The following is a 21195-nucleotide window of genomic DNA, read 5'->3' as shown; positions in this document are numbered from 1 at the left end:
GGGGAAGGCGGCGTAGCACAGAGGTCGTTAGCGGGAACAGGGGCCTGCAGTAGCGTCTGCCTGGGGGCACCCAGAGCCCCGGCCTCTGCCCCCCGAGTCCCAAACCGGCAGCCCAGCCTCAGGCAGCTCCCCCCCCCCCCCGCCCTGGGCTTCGTCTCGCTTCCCAGGCAAAGCGTCACTTGGTCGCATCCCCCCCCCCAGCCCCACCTGGTGCAGCACGCAGGGAAACTGAGGCACACACACCAGTGAGACTCGCATCCCGCAGAACACGGGGAAGACCCCCCACCCGGTCACACGGCCTCCTGCGCGGCTGGGACTCAGCCGATTTCCCCCCCCCCCCGCCCCGGGCCAGGTCAGGGGTGGACGAGGAATCTGGAAAGCTTCCCGTGAACAGTTCCCGGAGGAACGACGTGGCCTTGGGGACGCGGGGCAGACCCGCCGGCCGGCCGGGCCGCGACCGTTAACGCCCGGAAGCCGGGGGGGGGGGTGGGAACTGATCCCCAGCGTCGCCTGGGCCCGCACCTCTGAGCCCCCCGCAGCCCGGGCCGGCGATGTATGCGCATGGCCCTTTAAATATCACTGTGATGTCATCGCCAGCGCTACTGTGACATCACGGCGGGCAGCTCCTCCCCCTGCGCCCACCCACCGCCTCTCCCGCTGCTGGGGGGCCACCAATGGCAGCCTGGCGACTGCTGGAGCTCCTCCTCCTTGGGGCCACGGGCGTCTGGGCCACAGGTGGGTGCCGGGGGAGGGGGGACAGGTGCCCCTCCCCCAATCGTACCCTCCCCCCCGCCCCAGAAGGGGGATGGGTCCGTCCCTCCGGTCCATTAGACAGGGCAACCCCTCCCCCTCCCAGTCTTTGACGGCGGGTGATGTCACGGGGGCCTCTGATGTCACACATGCAGCGCTGTGATGTCATCCAGTGAACAGGAACCGGGGGGTGGAGACATGGCACCAGCTACAGGAGCCACAGATGTGAAGGGCTGGGAGCCCGGACTCCTGGGTTCTCTCCCCGGCTCTGGGAGGGGAGTGGGGGCTGGTGGGTTAGAGCAGGGGGTGCTGGGAGCCAGGACTCCTGGGTTCTCTCCCCGGCTCTGGGAGGGGAGTGGGGGCTGGTGGGTTGGAGCAGGGGGGGCTGGAGCCAGGACTCCTGGGTTCTCTCCCCGGGTCTGGGAGGGGACTGGGGGCTGGTGGTTAGAGCAGGGGGGGCTGGGAGCCAGGACTCCTGGGTTCTCTCCCCGGCTCTGGGAGGGGAGTGGGGGCTGGTGGTTGGAGCAGGGGGGCTGGGAGCCCGGACTCCTGGGTTCTCTCCCCAGCCCTGGGAGGGGAGGGGGGTGAATGTCTCTAACGGGGGCTCTGTCTCCCCAGGCTGTGGCTTCCGGCCGGGATACGACAGCCCCTCCCCCGCACCCCGCATCATTGGGGGGCAGAAAAGCCGCCCTGGGGAATGGCCCTGGGTTGTGAGTCTCCAGACCCAAGGGCACCACTTCTGTGGGGGGAGCATCATACACTCCTGGTGGGTGCTGAGCGCAGCGCACTGCTTCCACGACAGCCGGTAAGGGGGCTGCGGGCGGGAGTGAGAGTGGAGCTCGGGGTGGGGGCAGGGCTGGCCTGGCAGGGGCTGCGGGTCGGGAGTGAGGGGCACCGGCAGGGTTGAGGGGGGCAGGGGCGGGGGGTTGGGAGTGAGGGGCACCGGCAGGGGCTGTGGGCGGGGCCGGCAGGGCTGGGCTGGCAGGGGCTGTGGGTCGGGAGTGAGGGGCACCGGCAGGGCTGGGCTGGCAGGGGCTGCGGGTCGGGAGTGAGGGGCACCGGCAGGGCCAGGGGGAGCAGGGCTGGCCTGGCAGGGGCTGCGGGTCGGGAGTGAGGGGCACCATCCCTGTGACCAGGCCCCAGGACGTGACGGTGGCGGCCGGCACCGTGACCCTGGGCGTCGGCGGCGTCACCCGGCGGGTTCGGCGGATCCTGTCCCACCCCAGCTACAGCCGCAGCACCTACGACTCGGACCTGGCCCTGCTGCTGCTCAGCCGCCCCCTGCCCCCCGGCCGGGGCCTGGGCCGCGTCTGCCTCCCCGGGGAGCCGGACGACGAGGACGACGGGCAGTGGGGCAGCTGCTACGTGGCCGGGTGGGGCACCACGGAGCACGGTGAGTGGGGGCGGGGCTGGGCTCGGGGGGCTCGACGTGGGGGTGGTTCCGGGTGGTGGCTGGCGGGGGCTCAGGCCGGGGTGGTGGGGCCCATGGCTGGGGGTCTCTCCGGGGTGTCAGGCCAGGGGTGTCGGGGCCCATGGCTGGGGGGTCTCTCCGGGGGGGGGTCCGGCCGAGGGTGTCCGGCCGGGCTGCAGCGCATCTCTCGCAGGGCAGGAGCGCGTCTCGGCGGCGCTGCGGGAGGCCAGGGTGCGGATCGTCGCCTGGCTGCGCTGCATGTGGTGGCTGGGGGCCCTGGCCCAGGCCATGGTCTGGTCTCGCTGGCACGAGGAGGAGGCCGCGACGCCTGCCAGGTGGGGCCCCCACGTCCCTCCCAGCCCCTCCCAGCCCCACCCCTGACCCTGAACACCCCTCTGCCCCACCCAGCCCCAGGGAGCAGGACCCCGAAGGCCCCCAAACTCCCCCCCAGTCATCCCCCGAAACCCTCCTGCCCCAGACGGGACCCCCCCACCCCGCGGCTTCGTCCTTCGCGCCCCCGTCTGCCCTCTTCCCGCGGCGGCTCCTGGTCGTTCCCGTCCCGCCCGCGCCTGGCGCCCTCCTGGTGGGGTGGGGTGGGGTGGGGTGTCCGCTGCCTCCTCCACTTCCTTCCTCCTCCGCTTCCTTCATTCGCCGCCTCCTCCGCATCCATCGCTTCCTCCTTCCCTCCTTCCTCCTCCTCCTCCTTCCTCCTCCGCTTCTTCCTCCTCCTCATCCGTCCTTCCTCCTCGCCTCCTCCTCCTCCCCTCCTCCGCTTCCTTCCTCCTCCGCTTCCTTCATTCGCTGCCTCCTCCACGTCCGTCCTTCCTCCCTCGCTGCCTCCTCCGCGTCCGTCCTTCCTCCCTCGCTGCCTCCTCCGCGTCCATCGCTTCCTCCCTCCCTCCTTCCCTTCTTCCTCCTCCGCTTCCCCCGCGTCCGTCCTTCCTCCCTCGCTCCTTCCTCCTCCGCTTCCTTCCTCCTCCGCTTCCTTCATTCGCCGCCTCCTCCGCGTCCATCGCTTCCTCCTCCGCTTCCTTCCTCCTCCGCTTCCTTCATTCGCCGCCTCCTCCGCGGCCGTCCTTCCTCCCTCGCTCCTTCCTCCTCCGCTTCCTTCCTCCTCCGCTTCCTTCATTCGCCGCCTCCTCCGCGGCCGTCATTCCTCCCTCCCTCCTTCCTCCGCGTCCGTCCTTCCTCCCTCCTTCCTCTGCGGCCGTCCTTCCTCCTCCGTTTCCTTCCTCCTCCGCTTCCTTCATTCGCTGCCTCCTCCGCGTCCATCGCTTCCTCCTTCCCTCCTTCCTCCCTCGCTGCCTCCTCCGCGGCCGTCCTTCCTCCTCCGCTTCCTTCCTCCTCCGCTTCCTTCATTCGCTGCCTCCTCCGCGGCCGTCTTTCCTCCCTCCCTCCTTCCTCCCTCGCTCCTTCCTTCCTCCGCGGCCGTCTTTCCTCCTTCCCTTCTTCCTCCTCCACTTCCCCCACGTCCGTCCTTCCTCCTTCCCTCCTTCCTCCTCGCCTCCTCCGCATCCGTCCTTCCTCGCCTTCCTCCTCACTCCTTCCGTCCTTCCTCCTCGCTTCCTCGCCGCCTCCTCCGCATCCGTCCTTCCTTCCTCGCGTCCTTCGTTCGCTGCCTCCTCCGCGGCCGTCCTTCCTCCCTCCTTCGTCCGCGGCCGTCCTTCCTCCTTCCCTTCTTCCTCCTCCGCTTCCTTCATTCGCTCCTTCCTCCGCGTCCATCCTTCCTCCCTCGCTCCTTCCTCCTTCCCTCCTTCCTCCCTCGCTTCCTTCATTTGCCACCTCCTCCGCATCCGTCCTTCCTCCTTCACTGCTTCCTCCTCCGCGTCCGTCCTTCCTCCCTCGCTTCCCCCGTGTCCGTCCTTCCTCCTTCCCTTCTTCCTCCTTCCCTTCTTCCTCCTCCGCTTCCTTCATTCGCCGCCTCCTCCGCGTCCGTCCTTCCTCCCTCGCTCCTTCCTCCGCGTCCGTCCTTCCTGCTTCACTTCTTCCTCCTCCGCTTCCTTCATTCGCCGCTTCCTCCGCGTCCGTCCTTCCTCCCTCGCTTCCCCCGCGTCCGTCCTTCCTCCCTCGCTCTTTCCTCCGCGTCCGTCCTTCCTCCCTCGCTTCCTTCCTCGGCATCTCTCCTCCTTTGCGTCCTTCTCTTCCTTCCTTCATCGCTTCCTCCGCGTCTCTCCTCCTTTCCTCCTCCTTCCTCCTTCCATCGCTTCCTTCCTCCTTCCTCCATCACTTCCTCCTCCGCGTCTCTCCTCCTTTCCTCCTCCTTCCATCGCTTCCTTCCTCCTTCCTCCGTCGCTTCCTCCTCCGCGTCTCTCCTCCTTTCCTCCTCCTTCCTCCTTCCATCGCTTCCTTCCTCCTTCCTCCATCACTTCCTCCTCCGCGTCTCTCCTCCTTTCCTCCTTCCTTCGCTTCCTCCCTGGTTGGTTTGTTGGTTCTGGCTGGCGCGTTCTCGCGTTTTCTCCTTCGTCCGCTCAGCCCGCGTCTCGTCCCTTCGCTTTCTCTGTGACCCGCCCCCTCCTTCGATGCTCGTTCATTGCCTCGTTTTCTCCTTCGTTTCTTCGTTCGTTTTCTCCTTCCGTCCCCGACTCCTTTTCTCGTCTGCTCGTTCGTCGCCTCGTTCTCTCGTTTGTTTCCTGCTTTCCTCGCTCGTTTGCCGCTTTTCTCGCTCCGTAGTCGATTCATTTCCTCCTTCGTTGGCCGACTCGTTCTCTCGTTCCAGGGTGACAGCGGGGGGCCCCTGCAGTGCCAGGCCCCCCAGGGCTCCCCCTGGTACCAGGTGGGCGTCGTGAGCTGGGGCCGGGGCTGCGGGAGGCGCCAGCGTCCGGGCGTCTACACCCGCGTGGCCAACTACCGGGCCTGGATGGACCAGGCCACCGCCGCAGCGGGGAGACCCCTGAGGCCCCAGAAGGCCACGCCCACCGGGCTGGGCTCCGCCCCCCAGAAGACGGAGCCGGAGGTCGCCGGAGGCCCCCGCCCCTGCCCGTGGCGGCCCCTGGGCCTCGCCCTGGGGCTGGCTCTGGGGAGGTGGCTGGGCTGAGCGAGACGCAAGGCAGGCTGGGAAGAGGACAGAGCTGCCGCTGCAAAGGATTCTGGGAGGGGACGGCCCCATTGTTGGCCGCTGTGATTGGCCGGCACTTCGGGAGGGAGGGGCAGGAGGGCGAAGGGTCATTAAATGTTAGGTGGTGAAGCGGAGAGCGAACTGTTCACTGGGAACGGGGGACCCAGGCGTCCGGGAGAGCAGAGCAGGGCGCTCGCCCCTGGGGAGGGGAGATGGGACCCAGGCGTCCGGGAGAGCAGAGCAGGGCGCTCGCCCCTGGGGAGGGGAGATGGGACCCAGGCGTCCGGGAGAGCAGAGCAGGGCGCTCGCCCCGGGGAGGGGAGATGGGACCCAGGTGTCCGGGAGAGCAGAACAGGGCGCTCGCTCCTGGGGATGCGGAGATGGGACCCAGGCGTCCGGGAGAGCAGAGCAGGGCGCTCGCCCCTGGGGAGGGGAGATGGGACCCAGGCGTCCGGGAGAGCAGAGCAGGGCGCTCGCCCCGGGGAGGGGAGATGGGACCCAGGTGTCCGGGACAGCAGCGGAGGACGCTCACCCCTGGGGAGGGGAGATGGGACCCAGGTGTCCGGGACAGCAGCGGAGGACGCTCACCCCTGGGGAGGGGAGATGGGACCCAGGCGTCCGGGAGAGCAGAGCAGGGCGCTCGCCCCTGGGCGGCCTGAGGGAGTGGGGTGGGATCTCGGGGTGGCCGGGAGCTGGGGCAGGGCGGGGAGGGGTTCTCGGGAGCCGGAACCCCGTGATGTCACAGTGGAATCTCGGGGCGCCCGGGTATTTACCTTCAAATCAGCTGGAGGAAGCAGGTACCAGAGGGGGGGCTGGGGAGATGGGGGGCAGGGCTGGATTGGGGTTATTATAGGGGGTGGGGGCAGCAGTGGGGGGGACGGGCAGCTCTGGGGGTCCAGGGGTTTGGGGTTCAGGAATCTAGGAGGACTTTACTCAGGGTGCCGGGGTGCTAGGATGGGAGTCAAGGATAGGGAAATGGGGGGGTTCAGGAGGTGGGATGGGGGCCGGGGGTCTAGGGGTGTCTCAGCCCCCCAGGAACGAATTCAGAACTGGGTACTGAGTTGGGGGGGCAATGGGGGTGCAGGGTGGAGGTTTGGGGGCTCCCTGCTCTAACCACTCTGCCCCTCCCAGGATGGAGTTCGTGACGGGGTACCAGGGTGGAGGTTTGGGGGTACTGGGGCGAGTTCGTGATGGGATACCAGGGTGAGGTTTGGGGGTACCAGGGAGGTTTGGGGGTACTGGGAGCAGGATTGGGGGCTTCGCGCTCTAACCCCCCCTGCCCTCAGGATGGAGATTGTGACAGGGTACCAGGGCGAGGTTTGGGGGTACCGGGGGCAGGTTTGGGGGTACCGGGGGCAGGTTTGGGGGCTCCCCGCTCTAACCCCCCCGCCCCCAGGATGGAGTTCGTGAAGGGGTACCGGGGGGAGGTTTGTGGGCACAGGGTGGAGGGTTGGGGGTGCCGGGGGCAGGTTTGGGGGCTCCCGCTCTAACCCCGCCCCAGGATGGAGTTCGTGACGGGGTACCGGGGTGGAGGTTTGGGGGTTGCAGGATGAAGGTTTGGGGGTGCCGGGGGCAGGTTTGGGGGCTCCCCGCTCTAACCCCCCCGTCCCCAGGATGGAGTTCGTGACGGGGTACCGGGGTGGAGTTTGGGGGTTGCAGGGTGAAGGTTTGGGGGTACCGGGGTGGAGGCTTGGGGGTGCCGGGGGCAGGTTTGGGGGCTCCCCGCTCTAACCCCCCCGCCCCCAGGATGGAGTTCGTGACAGGGTACCGGGGGGAGGTTTGGGGGCACAGGGTGGAGGTTTGGGGGTGCCGGGGGCAGGTTTGGGGGCTCCCCGCTCTAACCCCCCCGCCCCCAGGATGGAGTTCGTGACGGGGTACCAGGGTGGAGGTTTGGGGGCACCGGGTGGAGGTTTGGGGGTGCCGGGAGGTTTGGGGCTCCCGCTCCTAACCCCGCCCCAGGATGGAGTTCGTGACTGGGTACCGGGGGGAGGTTTGGGGGCACAGGGTGGAGGTTTGGGGGTACCAGGGGCAGGTTTGGGGGCTCCCCGCTCTAACCCCCCCGCCCCCAGGATGGAGTTCGTGACGGGGTACCGGGCGGAGGTGCTGGACCTGGCCGAGCTGCTGCTGGCCTGGCACCGGTGCCAGGCCGGGGGCCCCCAGGACGGGCCGCGCCAGCGGCGCCAGGAGGGGCACGTCCGGCGCCTGCCCCCCGACCCCGCCCTCTGGCTGCTGCACCTGCTGCCCAACCCCCGGCTGGGCCTGGGCCTGGCGCTGCCGGGGGGGGCCCGGGGGGAGCCCCGGGGGCGGCTCTGCGGGGAGGACGCCCTGCAGCTGGGGGACCTGCAGCGGGCGGTCACCTTCCTGCGCCTGGACGAGGAGGACGAGGGGCCGGAGACAGGTACCCGCGGCCCCCGGACCCCTCGGGGTTCCCCCGTCCCCGTGGGGCTCCCCCCTCCCCTGCCTGGTCCCCCGTCCCCGTGGGGCTCCCCGTCTGCCCCCCTTCTCTGCCATCCTGCCTGGTCCCCGGCCCCGTGACAGCTCCCTGCCTGGCCTTCTCCCCCCAGGCCCCCTCCCGGTGGGGTGCCCCCGTCTGCCCCCTCCCTACCTCGCCCCCCATCTTGTGGGGTTTCGTGCCTGACCCCCCCCATCCCCAACCCACCACCCGGCCCCCCGGCCCCGTGGGGCTCCCCTGCCTGGCCCCCACCCCTCCAGACACCCCCATCCCCTGCCCCACCCCAGGGCTCCGACCCCCTGCCGGTCTCACCTCTGCCCCCTCCCGCAGGCCAGGCCCTGGTGCACGTGGAGCGCCTCCTGCTGGTGACGGACGAGCACGGCACGGTGATGGGCCTGGATTTCCAGCTGGGGGCCGGGGCCCCCCCCCGGCCGGCCGCGCCCCCCCCGCTGGAGCAGCTGGCGCTCGGCCTGCTGTGCCAGAGCATGGCCTGCCCGCTGGGCGGGGGGGAGCCCCGCCGGCCCCGGCTGCTGGCCGTGGGGGACCCCGCCTTGCACAAGTGAGTGTGAGCGGGCGGGCGGGGGGGGCTCCGTGCCCATCCCCCGCCCCGCTGACCCCCCCCCGCCTCTCCCCGCAGGTCGCTGGAGCCCCTGCTGCCCCGGCTGGGGGTCAGGCTGAGCGCGGGCCCCATGCGGGGCTGGGGGCCGAAACCCACCTTCACCTTCCCCTCCATGCGCGTGCGAGCCTGTCACGTGTGCAAGAGACACGCGTTCCAGGGGCGGCTGGCGCCCTGGTGAGCAGGGGGAGGGGGGCGGGACCCCCCCGGGGTCGCCTCCGCCCGGGCCGGGGTGGGGGCCCAGGCTGGCTCTGAGCCTGTCCCCCGCAGCCAGCAGTGCCGGGCCGTGCTGTACTGCTCCGAGCGGTGCCGGGCGGCCGACTGGGGCCGCAGCCCCGAGGACGCCGCCCACCGGGCCTGGTGCCCCCGCATGGCCGGGTACATGGCCCGCGCCCGCCAGCTGGCCGACCTGCCCTTCAGCTTCGCTGCCGGTGAGGGGCCAGGTGTGAGTGGGGCTGGGCAGGGAGGGGGCACGGGCAAGGGGGCGCTGGGGAGGAAGGGGGCACCGAGTAGGGGTGCTGGGGAGGAGGAGGGCTGTGGGTGGGAGGTGCCCAGATGTGAGTGGGGAAGGCTGGGCAGGGAAAGGGGCACCGGGCAGGGGTGCTGGGGAGGATGGGGCACCGGGCAGGGGCGCTGGGGAGGAAGGGGGCTCCGGGCAGGGGCGCTGAGGAGGAAGGGGCTCTGGGCAGGGGCGCTGAGGAGGAACGGGGGCTGCAGGTGGGGTGCCCAGGTGTGAGTGGGGCTGGGTGGGAAAGGGGCACCAGGCAGGGGCACAGGGGAGGGGAGGGCTGCGGGTGAGGGGTGCCCAGGTGTGAGTGGGGCTGGGCAAGGAAAGGGGCACCGGGCAGGGGCGCAGGGGAGGAGGGGGCTCCGGGCAGGGGCTGGGGAGGAAGGGGGCTGCGGGTGAGGGGAGGGCAGGTGTGAGGGGCTGGGCAGGAAGGGGCACCGGGCAGGGGCGCTGGGGAGGAAGGGGAAGGGGGCTGCGGGCAGGGGTGCTGGGCAGGGAAGGGGCACCGGGCAGGGGTGCTGGGCAGGGAAAGGGGCACCGGGCAGGGGGTGCTGGGGAGGGGAGGGGGGCTGCGGGTGAGGGGGCCAGGTGTGAGTGGGGCTGGGCAGGGAAGGGGCTGGGCAGGGAAAGGGCTCCAGGCAGGGGTGCTGGGGAGGAAGGGGGCTCTGGGCAGGGGCGCTGAGGAGGGAAGGGGGCTGCAGGTGGGGGTGCCCAGGTGTGAGTGGGGAGCTGGGCTGGAAAGGGGCACCGGACAGGGGTGCTGGGGAGGAGGGGGCTGCGGGTGGGGGTGCCCAGGTGTGAGTGGGGAAGGCTGGGGAGGAAGGGGACACCGGGCAGGGGCGCTGGGCAGGGAAAGGGGCACCGGGCAGGGGGTGCTGGGGAGGGGAGGGGGGCTGCGGGTGGGGGGTGCCCAGGTGTGAGTGTGGGGGTCTGGGCAGGGAAGGGGGCACCGGGCAGGGGGCGCAGGGGAGGGGAAGGGGGGCTGCGGGTGAGGGAGCGCTGGGGAGGGAAGGGGGCACCGGGCAGGGGGCGCAGGGGTGGGGGCCCTGGGCAGGAGATCGGGGGGTGCACAGAGCCGGGGTTCATCGGGGGTCCCCCCCTTTCCCTTGCAGAGGTGACCAGCGACGGGTTCAACAGGGAGGGGTTCCTGGCGGCCCGGGGGCTGACCGGGGGGTACTGGGCCCACGAGAGCATGCTGGTCCGCGCCCCCGGCTACGGTGTGGGGCTGGGGGGCCGGCCCGACTGGAGACCCGGCCTCCTGCAGAGCGGTGAGCATGGGGGGCCCGGGCCCTGTCCCCTCTGGGGGCGCCGGCTCCCGTCCCGCGCCAACGCCCCCTTTCTCTCCCCCCCAGGGAACCCCTTCGAAGCGCTGAGGCCGGAGGGGGGCGCGGCTCTGCCCCCCACCTCCCCGGAGCCCCCTGCACCCAGGACCTATTTCAGTGAGATGGGGGAGGGGCGGGGGGCGGGGCCAGTCAGATGAGGGAGGAGCCAGTTCCAGCTGGGGGGAGGAGGGGGAGGGTCCAGTCCCAGCTCAGGGGAGGGGCCAGCGGCAGCTGGAGGGAGGAGCCAGTCCCAGCTGGAGGGAGGAGCCAGTGGCAGCCGGGGGGAGGGGCCAGTCCCAGCCTGGGGGAGGAGCCAGTCCCACCTGGAGGGACGGGTCAGTGACAGCTGGGGGGAGGGGGAGGAGCCAGTGAGGGAGGGAGGGGCCAGTCCCAGCTGGAGGGAGGGGAGGAGCCAGTGACGGAGGGAGTGGCCAGTCCCAGCTGGGGGGAGGGGCCAGTGACAGCTGGGGGGAGAGGCCAGTCCCGGCTGGGGGGAGGGGCCAGTCCCAGCCTGGGGGAGGGGCCAGTCCCAGCCGGGGGGAGGGGCCAGTCCCAGCCTGGGGGAGGGGCCGGTCCCAGCCTGGGGGGAGGAGCCAGTCCCAGCCGGGGGGAGGGGCCAGTCCCCGCCGGGGGGAGGGGCCAGTGACAGCGGGAGGAGCCAGTCCCAGCCGGGGGGAGGAGCCAGTCCCAGCCGGGGGGAGGGGCCAGTCCCAGCCGGGGGGAGGAGCCAGTGCCGGAGGGAGGAGCCAGGCCCAGACGGGCGGAGGAGCCAGTCCCAGCCGGGGGGAGGGGCCGGTCCCAGCTGGGGGGAGGAGCCAGTGCCGGCCAGGGGGAGGGGCCGGTCCCAGCCGGGGGGAGGGGCCCGACCCAGCCGGGAGGGCCGGTCCCAGCTGGGGAGGAGCCAGTCCCAGCCTGGGAGGGCCAGTCCCAGCCGGGGGGAGGGCCAGTCCCAGCCTGGGGGGAGGGCCAGCGGCAGCCGGGGGGAGGGGCCAGTCCCAGCCTGGGGGAGGAGCCATTCCCAGCTGGGGGGAGGGGGAGAAGCCAGTGACGGAGGGAGGGGCCAGTCCCAGCTGGGGGGAGGAGCCAGTCCCAGCCGGGGGGAGGGGCCAGTCCCAGCCGGGGGGAGGAGCCAGTCCCCGCCGGGGGGAGGGGCCAGTCCCAGCCAGGGGGAGGAGCCAGTGACAGAGGGAGGAGCCAGTCCCAGCCGGGGGGAGGGGCCGGTCCCAGCCGGGGGGCTGACCCCCGTGTCCCCCCAGGCTCGTGGCAGGAGTACTACGCGTGGCGGGGGCTGCCGCTGGGCTCCCCCCTGGCCGTGCTGCTCAGCTACCCCCTCAGCGTCTATTACATCGTCACCCAGCTGGCCCCCCGGCACTGTGAGTGGGGGCCCCGGGGGGGCGGGCGGGGGGGGCCCCTCCGCGGGGGAGGAGGGGGGCCTGGGAAGCTGGGGTCAACGTCTGGGTGGGGGTGGGGAGCCCCAGTCCTGGGGGGGGCCTGGGAACTGGGGGGTCCCCTGCCCCCTTCTGACCCCCCCATTCCTCTGCCCCCCCCCCAGTCCCGGAGCTGAACATCCTGAACAAACAGTCGCTGCGGATTCACATCGTGGAGACGGGGACGGAGTCGGACATGGCCCCCCTCTTCTGGGTGCGGGGGGGCGCCGGGGGGCAGGGTTGGGCTCTGGTGGGTATAGGGGCAGGGGCGCTGTGGGGCAGGGCTGGGCTCTGTGGGTGTAGGGGCAGGGGCGCTGTGGGGCAGGGCTGGGCTCTGGTGGCTATGGGGCAGGGGGCCGTGGGGCAGGGCTGGGCTCTGGTGGGTTATGGGGGAACGGGGGGGCCGTGGGGCAGGGCTGGGCTCTGGTGGGTGTAGGGGGACGCCGTGGGGCAGGGCTGGGCTCTGGTGGGTGTAGGGGGGCAGAGGGCGCCGTGGGGCAGGGCTGGGCTCTGGTGGGTTATGGGGGAACAGGGGGGGCCGTGGGGCAGGGCTGGGCTCTGGTGGGTTATGGGGGACGCCGTGGGGCTGTGTGGGGCTCACCGTGCACATGGGGGGGCAGTGGCAGACCCCCCCCGGGGGGCAGGTTCAGAGCAGGCCCTGTCCGTGACCCCCAACCCTTCGGGCCCCCAGGAGCTGTCGGTGCTGCTGCCCCACGTGTCGCTGGAGCTGCTGTTCGTGGGGGGCGTGTTGCCCCCCGAGGCCGACGGGCAGCAGGTCCTGCTGCAGAGAACGGTGAGGGGGGGGCCATGCGGGTGGGGGGAGGGGGAGCCCTGAGCCTCACCCCCCCCATGGCTGATCCCCCCGTCTCTCCCCCCCCCCAGGAGGCGCCGGGGGTGCGCGTCTGGCCGGGCCCGGCCCCCAAGGCCAAGGGGGGGCGGGGGGGGCTGCAGCTGAAATTCTGTGCCCAGGCCCCCCCCCTGCTGCCGGGCCCCAAACCCGACCTGGTCATCGGTGAGTCCCCCCGGGGGGGTCCTGGCTGCGGGGTCGGGGCCCACAGCAGGGAGGGGGGACTTGGGGGGCTGTTGGGGAGGGGCCCAAGCTGGGGGGGCCCTGGGGGGGCTGTGTGGCAGGGAGGGGAGAGGGAGGTCTCTAAGTGGGGGGACACATGAGGAACCCCAATGCGTGGGGGTGGCGCAGGCTGGGGCGGAAGAGGGCTGACTCTGAGGGGAGGGGTCCCCTGAGGGAGGAGGGGGGGTTCCCGGGGGGTCTCCCCATTTGTGGCAGACCTCTGAGCCCCTCCCACCCCCACCCCCCGTTATTTCTCAGGGTTCAATTCTGGCTTCGCACTGAAGGACACCTGGCTCAGCGCACTGCCCCGCCTGCAGGTGGGTCCCCGAACCCCGGTCCCCCCAACTCCCCTCGCCCCCAGCCCCTGCCGCTGACCCCCCCAACTCCCCTTGCCCCGCAGCTCCCGCCTCTGAACCCCCAAACTCCCCTCGCCTGCAGCACCTGCCTCTGAACCCCCAAACTCCCCTCGCCTGCAGCACCCGCCTCTGAACCCCCAAACTCCCCTCGCCGGCAGCCCCTGCCTCCGAACCCCCAAACTCCCCTCGCCGGCAGCCCCTGCCTCTGAACCCCCAACCTCCCCTCGCCCCTCAGCACCCACCTCTGAACCCCCAAACTCCCCTCGCCTGCAGCACCCGCCTCTGAACCCCCAAACTCCTCTCGCCCCACAGCACCCGCCTCTGAACCCCCAAACTCCCCTCGCCTGCAGCACCCACCTCTGAACCCCCAAACTCCCCTCGCCCCTCAGCACCCACCTCTGAACCCCCAAACTCCTCTTGCCCCAGTTTGCTCCCCCAGCTCCCCCCCCTCCTGCTGCACCCCAAACTCCTCTCTTCCTGCTGTACACCCAAACTCTGGCCCCGGATGCCTGGGTCCCTAGCGCCTCTGGCCCCAGACGCCTGGCTCCTCTCCCCGGCAGCTCCGGCCCTGGACGCCTGGGTCCCTGGCGGCTCTGTCCCCGGACACCTGGGTCCCTGGCACCTCTGGCCCCGGATGCCTGGCTCCCCTCCCTGGCAGCTCCGGCCCCGGACGCCTGGGTCCCCGGCATCTCTGGCCCCGGACGCCTGGGTCCCCGGCATCTCTGGCCCCGGATGCCTGGGTCCCCGGCGGCTCTGGCCCCGGACGCCTGGGTCCCCATGTCTCCGTCTCCCCTGCAGGCGCTGCGGGTCCCGGCCTACTTCACGGAGTGCAGCGAGTACAGCTGCGCGGTGGACGAGGCCACGGTCTCCATGGCGACGGGGGGCAGCACCGGCCCGGCCCACGTCAACCCCTTCCGCTCGCCCTTCCGCCAGGCCGGCGTCGACAACGCCATGCCCTGGTGGGTGCCGGGGGGCCGCCGGGCATCGGGGGGAGGGGGGCGGGCGGTAAAATGACCTCTGACCCCAGTGGTTGCCGTAAGGTGACCTCTGACCCCATCCTTGATGTGACCTCTGACCTCCCTTACGCATTAGACCCGTTAACCTGACCTCTGACCCCTCCTTGTTAGTGTGACCTCTGACCCCCCGTTAGTCTGACCTCTGACCCCCTCCAACATTATCCCCATTCAGTTGAACTCTGACCCCTGAATGACCTCTGACCCCAGTAGTGTGGCGGGGGCCCCGTGATGCATTAGTACGACCTCTGACCCCGTGTTCTCATTGAAATGACCTCTGACCCCCCCAACACCAGCGACCCTTCCCTTGGCCTTGCCAGAATGTCCTTTGACCCGGGTCATCCGCCACCTGTGTGACCTCTGACCCTGGGACATTGTCACCCCTTGTTGTGACCTCTGACCCCGGTGCCACTGTGCCCATTGCAATGACCTGTGACCTCCACCCTTGTCCATGACCTTTAACCCCGTTAACATGACCTCTGACCTATTGACCCTCACCACTCTATTTTGACTCTCCCTGACCCCTCAACCGTGACCCCCGACCCTCATTGCCCACCATTGCCGTGACCTCTGACCCCTGTATCCTCCCCTCCCCCCAGGTACTCCAACGCCTTCATCTTCCACCTGCTGTACAAGGGGGGGTCAGGGGGGGCGCGGCAGCCCCCGGGGCCGGCCCCACCCCCCGCCCCCACCCCTGCCCGCCAGGGGCCGGAGCCGGGCCCGGGCCGCGCCCGCCGGAAGGAGAAGCGGCAGAATCGCAGCGGCCGCCGGCGCAAATGAGGGGAGGGGGGGACGGCTCGGGGAGGGGGGGCGGCTAATAAACCCACCCTGGCTAATGGAGCCTGCGCCTCGTTACTGTGCCACTCGGGGTCCCCCCCTCCCAGCCCTGGGGATGAGCCGGACCTGCCCCCCACACACGTCCTCCCCCCCCGGCACTGATGTCACCCCACCTCCCTCCCCAGCCGGGCCAGGCACCGGCTCCCCCCCCCCTTCAAGGCCGAGTCACGACTCTCCCCCTGGCACCGGGGGGGGGCGGTGACGTCTCATCCGCACCAGCCCTTTGCCCGGCTTATCGCAGAGCAAACAGCCCGGGCCAGGGAGACGCGGCTGGGAATCCTCCGGCTCCGGGCAGCGGCCCCCCCAAATCCTCCAGCTCCGGGCAGCGGCCCCCCCAAATCCTCCGGCTCCGGGCAGCGGCCCCCCCAAATCCTCCGGCTCCGGGCGCCCCAAATCCTCCGGCTCCAGGCATCAGGTGCCCCAAATCCTCTGGCTCTGAGCGTCGCCCCCTGCAACTCCTCCGGCTCCGGGCAGCGGCTGCCCCGATCTCCCCCCGGCTCCGGGCACAGAGAGGTGCCGCCCCTCCCCGAGCCATGTGCACGGGGCGCTGCTCGCGGCTGCTGGGGCTGGCGCTGGTGCCGATGGCGCTGGGCTGCATCGTGGCCAACGTCCTGCTGATGTTCCCCAACGGGGAGAGGGGCTGGACCGAGCACCTCGCCCTGCAGGTCTGGCTGATGGGCGGCCTGGCCGGCGGGGGGCTCATGGTGAGTGGGGCAGCGCGGGGGGGGAGAGGGGACCGCCCCCTCCCGGGCCTCAGCTTCGGCGTGTCCGTCCTCCTGTCCCACCCGGCTCCCGCCCACCCCTGTCTGTCCAGGCCACTGGGTCCCCCCAATCTGTCCCGCATCCCCCCGACTATCTGTCCCCTCGTCTGCCCGTCCCTCCGCGCCTTGTTCCCCCGTCTGCCCGTCCCTCCGCGCCTTGTCCCCCCGTCTGCCCCGCGTCCCCCCATCTGCCCGTCCCTCCGAGCTGCGTCCCCCGTCTGTCTGTCCCTCCCCGCATGCCATGTTCCCACCTCTTTGTCTGCCTGGCCCTCATCCCTGCACATGTCCCCCCGACCCGGTCTCTCTGCCCCCCTCCCCCGGGTGCTGCCGGCGTGGGGTGCATGGGGGGAGAGGGGAGATGCGGTGATCACTGGGGGTTGCTCCGGGGTACGCATCGTTCGGCGGCTCTGTGTGCCGCAGGGCTCGGTAGGACACGGAGGTGCGACCCGCGGGGAGAGACACGCTCATTGGATTCCCTCCCGGGGAGACCCGGGGCCGAGACACGGAAAAGCTCTGGCAGGAGCTTCGAGGACCGAACCTTGACTCCTTCGCCCGCCCCACACTGGCCAAGCGACAGCCCCCACTGGCGGGTGAAGGCATGAGGTGCTGGGGGCTCCGGCACGCTCCCGGTGTTGCTCCCGGGACACTGGGTAAAGGCCGGGGCGTGGCACAGACCCTGTGAATCGGTGACGGGGGTACGGCATTGGACGAGGACCCAAAGACATCCCCACCCCGAGGCCTTGCGTGGAAACGTTGCTTGGACTGGTTTCCGCTGCGGGTCTGTATCCCACTACTGCCACCAACAGCGTCCCGACCTGCCCCTTCCTGGGCACAGCCACCCCGGGGTCCGTGGTTCTGCCCAGCGACCTCCGTTCTCTTGGTCGCTGGCCAGACACGTACCCGTCGGGCAAGTCCTTGTCGCCGGTAACGACACCCCGGCTGACGGGGTGTCCCGGATCCAAGGGCTCGGCACTACGGCCCGGCCCCTCGGAGGAACCCTGCAGCGTGCCAGGCTGGGTCGGTCCCATTCTCCCTTCAGGGTCGGCCCACGAGTCTCCAGCCCCCAGCCCTCTGCACGCTCGACCCCGTGTGTCCCACCGAGCCAGACCCCGGGGAATCTATTGACTGGGGGGGTCTCATGTGTGTGCTGGGGAGGGGGCAGTCCCTACTCTGGGCTGGGGGAGGATCCCACGCCAGCGCTCCCCCCCCCACTGCTAGCTTCCTTTTTCCGTCGAGCGCACCCCGTTTGCCCTTTGCCCTGGCGCGGCCGATATCCGGAGGCTGATAACGGGGCCTTATCGGCCAGGTGGCCGATACCGGTGACGCAGCCACCCGGGAGGGGCCTGGGGAACTGCCCGACACTGGATGGGCCCGTGGGACTGATTGCGGGGCGGGGTGGGGTTATGAGCTGCCGCTTTTGACATGTGTGTGTCCCCCCCCCCCATTTCAGGTTCTCTGCCCCGGGCTCTCGGCCATCCGCGCCGGGGGGAAGGGCTGCTGCGGAGTCGGATGCTGCGGGAACCGGTGCCGGGTACGGACCCCCCCCCGCCCCAAACCCTCCTTTCTGGGGCAGGTGGGCAGGTGGGGGGCAGCGTGGGGACTGTACGGGACGGGGGGGAGGCTGTAGGGGAGTTGGGGGCTAGGGGCCGCTCCTGCTCTCACCCCATTTCCCCACACAGATGCTGCACTCCGTGTTCTGCTCGCTATGGGGCGTCCTGGGCGGGTTTTACTGCCTGGTTGTGTCCGCCACCGGCCTGGCCAAGGGGCCTGTCTGCCAGGATGCTGAGGGGAAATGGGGGTCGCCCTTCCAGGACATCAGGTAAGGGGGTGGGGGCCCTGCCCCCATCCCATAATAACCCTGGGGAGCCCCGGGAGCTGGGAGAACCCTAGCCCCCCACAACCCCAACCCTGACCCGCCCAGCCCCCCCACAGCCCTAGCCCCCCTAACCTCCATCTGAATCCTCCCCCTTCCACAGCTCTCAGAAATCCAGCCCCCCTCCTCGAACCGGGTCCCCCGCCCCGTGGACCCAGGCCTGCCCCCCGCAATGTCCCCAACCTTTCCCCTGCCCCGGCAGTTGTAGCCTGATTTGGGGTGGGTTAGTAGGGTCGGTGGAATTTCTCCACTTAATTTAATTGTATGTGATCATTAATTTTCTAATTAATTAGTAATATTAATAATAATGAATAGATATTAACAATGCGGGGTCTATGACAGGAACTCACACTGAGACAGAAATAGTCATCAAGACCTTTTATTAAAATCCATGAAGCAATAAGTAAATGCAGAAATGTGAAACCAGTCCCAGATTACCAAGTTACAAAATCTCACGGCTCTTTAAGAGCGAGATTGATGATAATACACTGTTATAAACTCACTCCCTTTGGTGTCGTTCACGCTTCCGAGAGAGGAAGTTGGCTTTAACCCGACAGAAACTAGGTGTTTTAGAAGGTAAAGCAGAACCTAGAGTCCTTTATACTTCCAGCTTTGAAAAGAAATAATACCACGGCCTATCGATCGCTAACAGCCTTCGTAGATGGGTGGCACCGATGCGTAGATGGGGTGGAGGCGATGGGTAAACAGGAACAGATAGGTGGGTGTATCGCCTCCCTAATGGTGATTTGTTTCACCTTTTATGGAGCATTATTTGGAAATCCTTCCTCCTATGCCCAAATTTCGTCTTCCCCCCGCGGAAATGTTAGGGTCCACCTGCCTCCTAGGCTAAGAGGTGTGTGCGTATGAGTGACAGGTATGTACGCATTTGGGGTGTACTTGGTAGATTTGTGGGCAAGAATCCCTATTTCCCCCCTTTGCTGTTATTGGGTCAGGTAAAGGTCTCCGGACATCTGCGTGGGTATTTCATCTCGTTATTGCTTTCCTGAGTTAGGGTCCCAAAGGTCACCTCTAACGTCTGACCTGGGGGTATCTTGCATTTCGGCTGTTGCAAATCTATAAATCTATAAGCCTCTTACACACTTCAATTGGTCAAAACGACATTTTCTACAGACCAACAGATTAATCCCCAGGGCGACACAGTGCCCCCTCCCTCGCTCCCACCCCACCCCAGGGCGAAGCCAACAGAACCCCCCTGGGGAAACCGAGGCAGGCGTGGGGGGGCTCATAAAGATAGCGCCCCAGCTCCCCGGCTCCCTGCCCCCTTCCCCCACCACTCCTGCCCCCCCATTCAGATTCCACGCCCCGTCCCCCTCCCTGACCTTGGCCCCCCAGGATCACGCTCCCCCCCCATCCCCCGCAGCGAGAACTACCTGGCGAACCGGACGCTGTGGGAGCTGTGTGTGACCCCGCCCCGGGCGGTGCTGTGGCACGTGGTGCTGTTCTCCGTCACCCTGGGGCTCGGAGCCCTGGAGCTGGCCCTGTGCGCCGTGCAGGTGGTCAACGGGCTGCTGGGCACCGTCTGCGGGGACTGCCGCAAGCCGGCCGAGCGCCAGGTGAGAGACGCCGCGGGCGGGGGAATACCCGGTTAGGGGGCGCCTGGGGGAGCTGGGTAAATACCCGGTTTGGGGGCGCCCGGGGGAGCTGGGTAAATACCCGGTTTGGGGGCGCCCGGGGGAGCTGGGTAAATACCCAGTTAGGGGCTCCCGGGAGCTGGGTAAATACCCGGTTTGGGGGACCTGGGGAGCTGGGTAAATACCCGGTTAGGGGGCGCCCGGGGGAGCTGGGTAAATACCCGGTTAGGGGGCGCCCGGGGAGCTGGGTAAATACCCGGTTTGGGGGCGCCCGGGGGAGCTGGGTAAATACCCGGTTAGGGGGCGCCCGGGGAGCTGGGTAAATACCCGGTTTGGGGCACCCAGGGAGCTGGGTAAATACCCGGTTAGGGGCGCCCGGGGAGCTGGGAAAATACCCAGTTTGGGGGCGTCCAGGGGAGCTGGGTAAATACCCGGTTAGGGGGCGCCCGGGGGAGCTGGGTAAATACCCGGTTAGGGGGCGCCCGGGGGAGCTGGGTAAATACCCGGGTTGGGGTGCCCGGGAGCTGGGTAAATACCCGGTTTGGGGGACCTGGGGAGCTGGGTAAATACCCGGTTTGGGGGCGCCCGGGGAGCTGGGTAAATACCCGGTTTGGGGGTGCCTGGGGGAGCTGGGTAAATACCCGGTTTGGGACGCCCAGGGGAGCTGGGTAAATACCCAGTTAGGGGGCACCCGGGAGCTGGGTAAATACCCGGTTAGGGGCGCCCAGGGGAGCTGGGTAAATGCCCGGTTTGGGGGTGACCGGGAGCTGGGTAAATACCCGGTTTGGGGGCGCCCGGGGAGCTGGGTAAATACCCGGTTTGGGGGTGCCCGGGGAGCTGGGTAAATACCCGGTTTGGGGCACCGGGGAGCTGGGTAAATACCCGGTTTGGGGGTGCCCGGGGAGCTGGGTAAATACCCGGTTAGGGGGCGTCCGGGAGCTGGGTAAATACCCGGTTTGGGGGCGCCCGGGGAGCTGGGTAAATACCCGGTTTGGGGGCACCCGGGGGAGCTGGGTAAATACCCGGTTTGGGGGGCACCCGGGGTGCTGGGTAAATACCCGGTTTGGGGGACCCGGGGAGCTGGGTAAATACCCGGTTTGGGATGCCCGGGAGCTGGGTAAATACCCGGTTTGGGGGCACCCGGGGACCTGGGTAAATACCCGGTTTGGGGGCACCCGGGAGCTGGGTAAATACCCGGTTTGGGGGCACCCGGGGACCTGGGTAAATACCCATTTTGGGGGCACCTGAGGAGCTGGGTAAATACCCAGTTTGGGGGCGCCCGGGGACCTGGGTAAATACCCGGTTTGGGGGGCGCCCAGGAGCTGGGTAAATACCCGGTTTGGGGCGCCCAAGGAGCTGGGTAAATACCCGGTTTGGGGCGCCCGGGAGCTGGGTAAACACCTGGTCACTAACTTCCTGCATCTCTGGTTCCCCAGGGCGAAGGTCTCTGAGCTGCCGAGGGACCCCGAAAACCCAGTTTCTGGAGGATCGTTCACTCCGTGTCACCCCCCAGCCGTCTCTCCGCCTGGGGGGCTGTGAGATGCCTGGGCCCTTTATGGCGGGGGCTCCAGCCAGGCCCCCCCCCGAGACCGCGCTCACCCCCCGCTGCCCCCAGGCCTCCCTGCCCCCCAAGCAGATTAAAGCCCCCTGCTCCCGCCTGGCGCGTGTGGGTTTCATTGGGAGCGCGATGTGGGAGGGGGGAACCTGATTTGGGGTGGGGCAGTTGGGAGGAAGGGGGCTGGACATGGGGGTCTGACCTCCCCCCCGGGTCTTGGAGGACGGGCTGATGGGGAGGTGGGAGGGACAGATTTGGGGAGGGGGATGGTGGGAGCCGTTCTAAGGGGGCAGGGCCCCATGGAAGAGGCTGGGGGGGGCAGGGGAGGGGGCAGAGCTGGGGGGCTCAGTGAAGGGAGCCACACCTCCCACTGGGCCCTTGATGGGGTGCAACTCTACCTAGCGGGGACAGGCCCCTGCCCCATTCCCCACCCCCCCGAGCCAGCCAGTCCCCGCCCTGGGGCCGGGGGGGAGCCAGCGCCCCCCAGAGGGGACAGGCCCCTGCCCCATTCCCTCCCCCCCCCCCCCGCCCCGCCCCGCCCCGGGGCCGGGGGGGAGCCTGCGCCCCCCAGAGGGGACAGGCCCCTGCCCCATTCCCC

The 21195-nt window shown here is 69.5% G+C and overlaps 2 protein-coding genes and 1 pseudogene across 3 annotated transcripts; all 3 read left to right on the top strand.

The window, feature by feature from the left end:
- Window positions 1-593: 593 nt before the first annotated feature.
- LOC120381864 lies at window positions 594-5345 on the top strand (annotated as a pseudogene).
- A 1839-nt stretch (window positions 5346-7184) lies between these two features.
- On the top strand, window positions 7185-14759 carry ZMYND15 (zinc finger MYND-type containing 15). 2 transcript variants are annotated; one of them, XM_039499770.1, is made up of 12 exons: window positions 7192-7614; window positions 7999-8227; window positions 8306-8461; window positions 8555-8715; window positions 9905-10060; window positions 10145-10231; window positions 11667-11755; window positions 12233-12334; window positions 12424-12553; window positions 12869-12927; window positions 13765-13925; window positions 14579-14759. In XM_039499770.1, exons 1-12 carry the CDS (start codon window positions 7287-7289, stop codon window positions 14757-14759), a joined length of 1839 nt encoding a protein of 612 aa, XP_039355704.1. In that variant the 5' UTR covers window positions 7192-7286. The 2 variants fall into 2 exon arrangements, with proteins under 2 accessions (XP_039355705.1, XP_039355704.1); XM_039499771.1 differs by lacking the exons at window positions 12424-12553; window positions 14579-14759 and adding an exon at window positions 11371-11487 and having other exon boundaries at window positions 7185-7614; window positions 11667-11791; window positions 13765-13896.
- A 119-nt stretch (window positions 14760-14878) lies between these two features.
- On the top strand, window positions 14879-20699 carry TM4SF5 (transmembrane 4 L six family member 5). Its single transcript, XM_039499772.1, has 5 exons — window positions 14879-15520; window positions 17028-17108; window positions 17257-17396; window positions 18832-19024; window positions 20479-20699. The coding sequence occupies exons 1-5, from the start codon at window positions 14918-14920 to the stop codon at window positions 20491-20493; spliced, it is 1032 nt and encodes a 343-aa protein (XP_039355706.1). The 5' UTR covers window positions 14879-14917; the 3' UTR covers window positions 20494-20699.
- The last annotated feature ends 496 nt before the right edge of the window (window positions 20700-21195 follow it).

This window comes from Mauremys reevesii, linkage group 14 (assembly GCF_016161935.1).
Source record: "Mauremys reevesii isolate NIE-2019 linkage group 14, ASM1616193v1, whole genome shotgun sequence".
In the NCBI taxonomy this organism is placed as follows: Eukaryota; Metazoa; Chordata; order Testudines; family Geoemydidae; genus Mauremys; species Mauremys reevesii.
The sequence above is the reverse complement of the archived record's forward strand: the minus strand, read 5'-3'. Positions and strand labels throughout refer to the sequence as shown.

Bases quoted from the DNA above. Each gene is read 5' to 3' on its own strand.
- TM4SF5 (XM_039499772.1), top strand. From the start codon at position 14,918: ATGTCACCCCACCTCCCTCCCCAGCCGGGCCAGGCACCGGCTCCCCCC. The intron at 15,521-17,027 runs GTGAGTGGGGCA...CCCCCATTTCAG, and splicing joins TGGCCGGCGGGGGGCTCATG to GTTCTCTGCCCCGGGCTCTC. The intron at 17,109-17,256 runs GTACGGACCCCC...TTCCCCACACAG, and splicing joins GCTGCGGGAACCGGTGCCGG to ATGCTGCACTCCGTGTTCTG.
- ZMYND15 (XM_039499770.1), top strand. From the start codon at position 7,287: ATGGAGTTCGTGACGGGGTACCGGGCGGAGGTGCTGGACCTGGCCGAG. The intron at 8,228-8,305 runs GTGAGTGTGAGC...CTCTCCCCGCAG, and splicing joins GGGGACCCCGCCTTGCACAA to GTCGCTGGAGCCCCTGCTGC. The intron at 10,061-10,144 runs GTGAGCATGGGG...TCTCCCCCCCAG, and splicing joins ACCCGGCCTCCTGCAGAGCG to GGAACCCCTTCGAAGCGCTG.